The sequence below is a fragment of the Electrona antarctica genome (genome assembly GCF_951216825.1).
Source record: "Electrona antarctica genome assembly, chromosome: 4".
In the NCBI taxonomy this organism is placed as follows: domain Eukaryota; kingdom Metazoa; phylum Chordata; class Actinopteri; order Myctophiformes; family Myctophidae; genus Electrona; species Electrona antarctica.
In genome coordinates, this window is record NC_136809.1 from 35,706,376 (window position 1) to 35,714,152 (window position 7,777).

At 41.7% G+C, this 7,777-nt stretch overlaps 1 protein-coding gene across 1 annotated transcript in view; it reads left to right on the plus strand.

Annotated features, from left to right (window-relative positions):
• Nucleotides 1-850: 850 nt before the first annotated feature.
• Nucleotides 851-7,777, plus strand: part of LOC306921290 (B-cell receptor CD22-like) — a gene marked incomplete at its 5' end in the record, with an annotated part of 7,106 nt that continues 179 nt past the window's right edge. Inside the window, 11 exons of the mRNA XM_079498399.1 lie at nucleotides 851-860; nucleotides 1,135-1,491; nucleotides 1,653-1,865; nucleotides 2,138-2,494; nucleotides 2,615-2,869; nucleotides 3,117-3,383; nucleotides 4,358-4,558; nucleotides 4,786-5,091; nucleotides 5,419-5,506; nucleotides 5,586-5,637; nucleotides 5,715-7,777. The exon at nucleotides 5,715-7,777 is cut by the window's right edge and continues 179 nt beyond it. Of these exons, the coding sequence (XP_079354525.1) occupies nucleotides 851-860; nucleotides 1,135-1,491; nucleotides 1,653-1,865; nucleotides 2,138-2,494; nucleotides 2,615-2,869; nucleotides 3,117-3,383; nucleotides 4,358-4,558; nucleotides 4,786-5,091; nucleotides 5,419-5,506; nucleotides 5,586-5,637; nucleotides 5,715-5,957 (2,349 nt within the window). The 3' untranslated portion in view covers nucleotides 5,958-7,777. The remainder of the gene's footprint in view (nucleotides 861-1,134; nucleotides 1,492-1,652; nucleotides 1,866-2,137; nucleotides 2,495-2,614; nucleotides 2,870-3,116; nucleotides 3,384-4,357; nucleotides 4,559-4,785; nucleotides 5,092-5,418; nucleotides 5,507-5,585; nucleotides 5,638-5,714) is intronic.

The following is a 7,777-nucleotide window of genomic DNA, read 5'->3' on the forward strand; positions in this document are numbered from 1 at the left end:
ACCCGACAAGGGTAATTTAAAGATCATTATCTTGATAAATTATCTTGAAAATATTAAAATATTTCCTCTTGTGTACATTATTCACCAGCCAGTTAGTTAACCTCTGAAGCTTCTGAAGAGGAGAGGTGCCTAACTATGAATGTTAGAGGAGCAACACGTGGATTTGTGCTCTTCCTTTTGACTGTACCAGGTATTGTACATTTATCTATTAAAAGAAAGATTTGTATTTTCTATATTTCAGATAACAAATGTCATACAATGCATAGTCTACAAATAATGACCTTTGTAATGGAGAATGATAAACTGTTAAAAATGGAGACTTATCAGAGTGGTTTATTGTTAGATCACTGAAACCTTCCAAAGAGGAACTAGTAGTTTGTTAGATTTTTAGCTCAGGTCTCTTCACCTGAAGACCCTCAATGGGAGTAGTTTGAATTATATATTATTATTATATATCATTATATACCTATTCTGTATTATTTTGATAACTAAATTAGAACGAAAATACATCGCCTGGATGCAACTGGGATGTATCCTCAGTGATCCCAAGGTCATCAGGGTTTCGGGTCTCTCGAACATCATACCCCTCACTCGGGTGACCCAGCCAGGGTGATCAAGTCCCGACTTACGTCCCAGTAGCTACCCTCGATCAGACTCACTAGGGAAAGACAGGGCCGCACAATCCGTTGGAACCACTCCGGAACTACTGTGCTGGGACTGAGAGGTACAATTCTGGTATGTGGAGGGACTAGGCTCTGTGGGTTGCCTCCTGTCCGGGCCCTTCCTACGTCTCACCAGGTCCACTCCTGCTCTCACCAATATGTTCTAGGAATGACTATGATTTGTCTAGATGTCACATGGTTAGACTTATGCAAAGTTTCCTTTCACACTTCACTAAGCAGCATCATGAAGCCAGTGTGAACACACCCTTCATTGGGTCAAGTTTTACACTCAGAGGATTTTACTGTGAATAAACGATTCTGGGGCACTTGATTTATGGACTTATAAGCTGCATTATCCACCATCTTGGTACTGAGATCCTGTTAGTGTCTAATAATGGAGGCCTCTAACGAGCAAAGCAACCTCCTGTCCTCTAATAACTTTATGATTATGATTATATGTTCTGTGTTACAGTGATACGGGGTCAAGGTGGTTGGGGAGTAACCTACAGCTCTCGTTATGTGTGCGCCATTAAGGGATCAACTGTGCAAATGAGCTGCACCTACAGTTACCCATCATCCTCCTGGTTTCATTCTTACAAAGTCACCAAAAGCTTCTGGTTCACTAAATCGGAGGCTAATGAACCTGTGGACCTGTGGCAAGACCCTCAGTATGCAGGTCGTGTGCAGTACCATTGTGAGCGTTGGCGCTGTACCCTGACCATTACAGACCTGAGAGACACCGACTCAGCAAATTACATGTTTAGGTTCATAACAGACAAGTCAGACGGGACATACACTGGTCACCCTGGAGTCGCCGTGTATATCACAGGTAACTTTTTAAGTAGGTCCACCACCAGTGCATTCTACATAGGAAATGTGACTGTGTGCGTGCGTGCGTGCGTGCGTGCGTGCATGCGTGCGTGAGAGAGAGAGAGAGAGAGAGAGAGAGAGAGAATAATTTAATAATAAATTAACATGTTATGTCCATAGTTCCTCCACTACAGATGTCCAGAGGCTCCAGTTCATGGTCAGAGCTGACCTGTTCCAACATATGCATCCAGAATGATATACCTAATACTCTTGCCTACATCTGGTATAAAAATGGACAGAATGTTAAGGAGAGTTACTCTTCATACTTCTCCTCTGGGGACAGCATTGCCTGTGCGGTAAAAGGCTATGAGATGTTCCACTCCCCGTTAAAGTGTAAGTTTACTCTAGCTATATGTCCAAATGATTCACTATCCAAAAGTACAACATTATACAGAAAATACCATATCTTTCCCTATTGGTGACCACTGACCTCACAGGGAATCACACCCTACTCTGGATTTTTTGTGCTAGCTTTTGATGTATACAACACCTCTTATTGCTACAAGGATCTCAACAAGAACAGAATGTTACTTTCTGCATTGTGGCATTCATTCAATACAGCAATTCTAACTTGTGCTTTGTAAATAATATATTTGATCTTTTAGGCATCCATGGTTTGAGCTGCAAATCACTGTCTTATACGCAAAAGAAGATCTGTACCTTGAAGGGGTCATCAGTGAACATTTCTTGTACATATCATTATTATTATTATAATCTAAAAGCCTTAACAGCAATTTACTGGTTTGTTCCTGGACTGGATTATGAGAATCACAGACAACCTACAGACATAAAGACAGTGTCCAGATACATGAATCGTGTCCAATACCATCAAACACAAGCCCACTCCACTCTGACAATCAACAAGTTGAGAGAGAACGATTCAGCTGAATATCGCTTCATGTTTACAAGCGACTCGTTCAAATGGGGGAGTAGTTTACCCGGTACAATTCTGACTGTCACAGGTACTGTTGAACCAAAATGAAAACATCCAGCAGACTAGTTAATTAATTAATAAATTGTAACTACAATAATCTAAACAAATAATCTTCTTTTCCTCCCATCTTTTTTATGGCACCCTCTAGGCCTGCGGGTGACGATGACTCCCTCCACAGTGATAGAAGGACAGAAGGTGACACTGACCTGTAACACCAACTGTAATCTGACTGACAACCCCACCTACATCTGGTACCACAATGGACAGGTTCTACCCCACACAGAGAGACAACAGAACTATATGGTTGTAGACCCAGTCAGCAGTCAGCATGCAGGAGAATACTCCTGTGCTGTCAGAGGTCCAGAACATCTCAGAGCTCCTGAAGAAACTCTCATCATCAGATGTGAGTAGATATTTGTTGGTTATGTATTGAGTCTCAAATCACACATTGATTTGTCTTGTGAGCTGAAATTCAGCATACAAATTAATTTTAAAAAAATAAGCTTTTTGACATGAATTAAACTCAGCCCATGACAAGAAAGGTATTCTTCATTGTAAAGTAATTTCTTTTTTAAATACATATTTGCATATTTTGCCTCTGAGTCATTTTGTCTATTAACTCATCCTGAAAACATATTATTTCAACCTAGATGCTCCCCAGCCTGCCTTGGTGGCAGTGAGTCCATCTGATGAAGTAGTGGAGGGCAGTTCAGTGACTCTGAGCTGTACAAGTGAGGCCTACCCACCAGCTGTGATCACTTGGTTAAAAAAACATGAAGATCAAGCCCTCAGTTCTAGTAGTGAATCACAGCTTGTCTTCCATTCCATCCAAACCTCTGACACTGGAGAGTACGTCTGTAAAGCAGAGAATGAGATGGGAACGAAGATATCTACCAGCATCCACATTACTGTCAAATGTGAGTAAAATAACATTTAATACATTACAAGATATGAACAAATGGCATAAATCTAAACAGCAGGTATTTATCCCCAGAGCGATTTTGCTGATGTTGAGCTACTTAATTGAATTAGTTGAACTGAGCTCGACATCAGATTATTGAACAAATCCAATATATTTGAGGTTGTTTGTCATGTTCCATATTCCCTGCTCTCCTGTTTGTCATGTTCCACATTCCCTGCTCTCCTGTTTGTCATGTTCCATATTCCCTGCTCTCCTGTTTGTCATGTTCCATATTCCCTGCTCTCCTGTTTGTCATGTTCCATATTCCCTGCTCTCCTGTTTGTCATGTTCCATATTCCCTGCTCTCCTGTTTGTCATGTTCCATATTCCCTGCTCTCCTGTTTGTCATGTTCCATATTCCCTGCTCTCCTGTTTGTCATGTTCCATATTCCCTGCTCTCCTGTTTGTCATGTTCCATATTCCCTGCTCTCCTGTTTGTCATGTTCCATATTTCCTGCTCTCCTGTTTGTCATGTTCCATATTCCCTGCTCTCCTGTTTGTCATGTTCCATATTCCCTGCTCTCCTGTTTGTCATGTTCCATATTCCCTGCTCTCCTGTTTGTCATGTTCCATATTCCCTGCTCTCCTGTTTGTCATGTTCCATATTCCCTGCTCTCCTGTTTGTCATGTTCCATATTCCCTGCTCTCCTGTTTGTCATGTTCCATATTCCCTGCTCTCCTGTTTGTCATGTTCCATATTTCCTGCTCTCCTGTTTGTCATGTTCCATATTCCCTGCTCTCCTGTTTGTCATGTTCCACATTCCCTGCTCTCCTGTTTGTCATGTTCCATATTCCCTGCTCTCCTGCATTAGTCCACCCCAGATGTTCAGGTGACATGCTTCATTAACGTTGAAGTTACGAGCTTCCCTGCAGTATATGAAAATGCATTTTAATTTAAAAGTTAATCTATGTTAATATCATGTTCTGCAGATGGTCCAAAGAAGGTTTCTTTATCAGTGAGACCATCTGCTGTGATAAAGGAGGGTAGTCCAGTGACTCTGACTTGTGAAAGTGATGCAAACCCGAAAGAATTGTATACCTGGTACAAGGAGAATGAAACACTGGATCAGAGACCAAATGAAACGTACCACTTCTCCTCCATCAGCTCTAAGGACAGCGGGACGTACCATTGTCAATGTTCAAATAAATACGGACACTTAAACTCATCCTTTGGCTTTTTAGATATCCAATGTATGTACATAAAGCATTTTCTAGAGAAGCAGTATTATGATTCATAATACTACAACTCAAGTGTTTGGCTGAACATTCTTACCATGTTCATAATTTATCATGAACATGGTAAGACTGTTCAGGCAAACACTCCTGAGTTGTGTTTCTATATGTATCTTTCTCCCCAGATGCCCCTAAGAACCCCTCAGTGTCTGTGAGTCTGTCTGGTGTAATAGAGCAGAAGAACGCCTCAGTGTCTAAGAGTCCGTCTGCTGTTATAGAGCAGGGCAGTTCAGTGACTCTGACTTGCAGCAGTGATGCCAACCCACCAGTCAAATATACCTGGTACCACCAGAATGAAGACAAACCTAAAGCTACTGGACAGAACTTCACCATCACTAGTATTCAACCGGACCACAGAGGATATTATTATTGCTTTGTCCAAAACACAATAGGTGGTAGGAATTCCACCTTCCTGTTGGTGGATATAACAGGTAACAATTACTCATTCATTCATTCATTACACACATCAGATGTATGGTCATTTTGTATGAAGTTGATTGTTGAAAAAGGTCATCATAACTAATTCAAAACCAATATTATACTAGATATAACGTCCAACTCCAGCTCCTATATTCTATTGGATTATAATTTTGTGTGACAGTGATCTTTAGCTAATCAAATATTCTTCAAGAGATATATTTATGTCCACAAATATGTTGGATGACTTTTTTTATCTGCTCTTTTCCAAAAGTAAGTAAATCCATACTGTCCGACTCTCTTTTATTACTGTCATTGTTCTAATTTGAGCACATTTCTAGGGACAAGTGCATCAATAGCTGCAATTGCAGGAATCACCGTAGCTGCTCTCCTGGCTGTCATATCTGTCTTCATCTTCCTTTGGATCAGGTAATTCATTGTTTTGCTTTCTAAATGCATCTGTTCAATTACAAACTTGTGTTTATTAATTAGAATGTCTCATCCACAGGAGAAAAAGGGTCTCCATGCTGCCATCTGATGATGGGGAACCAACCGTCCAGGTACGCTATAGGAGTTTAATTAATTGAGGAAAGTAAAACAAAATAATGCTTGATATTCAATCTCTCTCTCCCTGCAGTTCAACTCTGGCCCTGACTATGAGAACATCTCACCTATGGCCAGTAGCAGCTCTGCCTCTACAGATCAGAGGGAACCAACGGAACACCTGGGTGGTGTTCACTACTCCAGCATCCATGTCACTCGCTCTAAGAACCAGGAAGTGCCCCTGTATTCTACTGTCCAACCACCACAGCCCCAGAGACAGGATGATGTCCTTTATGCTGTGGTCAACTTTAAAAGGGCCAATGCTGCCCTCTGGTGAGATATCTGATATGCTACTTCAAAATGAAGCAGAGAGGCTACTCAGACAGACGGGCTGACGGACTGACTGACTGACTGACTGACTTACTTACCTACCAGGGCTGGACTGGGTAAATAATTCGGCCATGACATTTGGCCAAGACCGGCCCAAAAAGTGCCACACTTGGAATGACCTACACCTAAGTTACACCTAAGTAACTGACAGCTTAATACATTAAAGATCTGTTGTCCCATTTATATTACAAGACAAAACCTGTGCGTCACATTAGCTCAGGGCAGGATTGCTGTTTAGCAACACTGCTGCACACTTCGGCCGCCACGATCACACGCCACGGCGCACGGCCAGCCTCCCGGGACCTCGCGAAAAACCACCCTCCGCTCCCGCACCGCAATATGCGCGGCGCGCCTGTGCCACTGTGCCCACAAACTCATGTCCAAGAGGAAAACAATCTAAACATTATATACTAACGTCAGCATCGGGCAGATTAACACACACACACACGCGTTTTCTTAAAGAAGTGCCTCTGAATTGTAACGGTGTGTTTATGTCAGTCAGCGATGCGATCCGTTGTTATTCATCCGAATCATCCACCACCGAACCATACGCACGGACTGGAGAGAGGCGAAGTGTTTCTCTCCCTTCGGCTCATGTATGTAGCCCTCATTGTAACTACAAATATTGTTCCCGAAGAAACAATGTGGGGTCACTGCAATGAGTGCAATCCAACAAACAAAAAGGTAGGAGCGCACACCAGTAGTGGGTAGGTGTAGCCCCATATGTGCCCTCTGTAGGGAGAGGGCACATATGGGGCTAGGGTAGGTGCTGACCGCAGGAGATAAAACTTTGACTGAGAAAGGTCACTGCAATCCAAAAGATTGTAGGCCTACTATAAATCAGTCAAGGTCCCCCAATAAATATACTACAGTAGCCTATGTTCTGCTCCATTCTCAACATCTTTTGGTTTCCAAAAACAGTAATTTATTGTATTAAAGTAAACAGTAAAGTATACTGTGCCAAAATGCAGTTTTCTATGCATTTAAGGGGTATTGATGGGTTTGACCCAAAAAACAACAAATAATAATAATACCCATCCGTTAGGCTACTACATGTGAAGGGCACAATATAAAAACACAGCTGAAGTGGAGTCTGTCAAATCCCGCAATTTCCTTCTTTTTGATTGCAGACCTACCCACAAATGTCTGCAACTGCACAAATGAGTGAGAACTTTCTCAAGCTAAATGAAGATAAGACAGAAGTTCTCATAATCGGTTCTAGTGAGCAGAAAGAATCAATAATAAGCAGACTTACTTGGCAACCAGACTGTAGAAATTAACAGTAGGCTACAGCAGGGGTGCCCACACATTTATGACGTGAGATCTTTAAAAATGACGAGCTCAACAAGATCTACCCACTGAAAAAATAATTGTACCATTGCTGAAAATAGTATAAATATATAATGTACCTGGGGGGGCTTTGGAATAGGGAGGAAATTATGACAGGCATAGTTTCTGCTGTCAAAATATGACCCCCCAGTATTTAACTTAAACGCCCAATGCATTCTCAATGGCAATAGCACAAACTTTGGCATGCTAGTCCTGTACTTACACATACTTGCTTCTATGGGCCGACGGCGTGGAACAAACTCCCACTGTACCTTCGACAGGCAGCCCTTGTAGACATTTTTAAAGCACAGCTCAAGACCCACTTCTACACTCTTGCTTTTAGTTGATCTTTTAATTTTTGTGTTATTCATGTCCTCACTGTATTGCATTACTGCTATTATTTGTAATGTTTTATGGCTTGTTTTCCTTTCTTTCTTT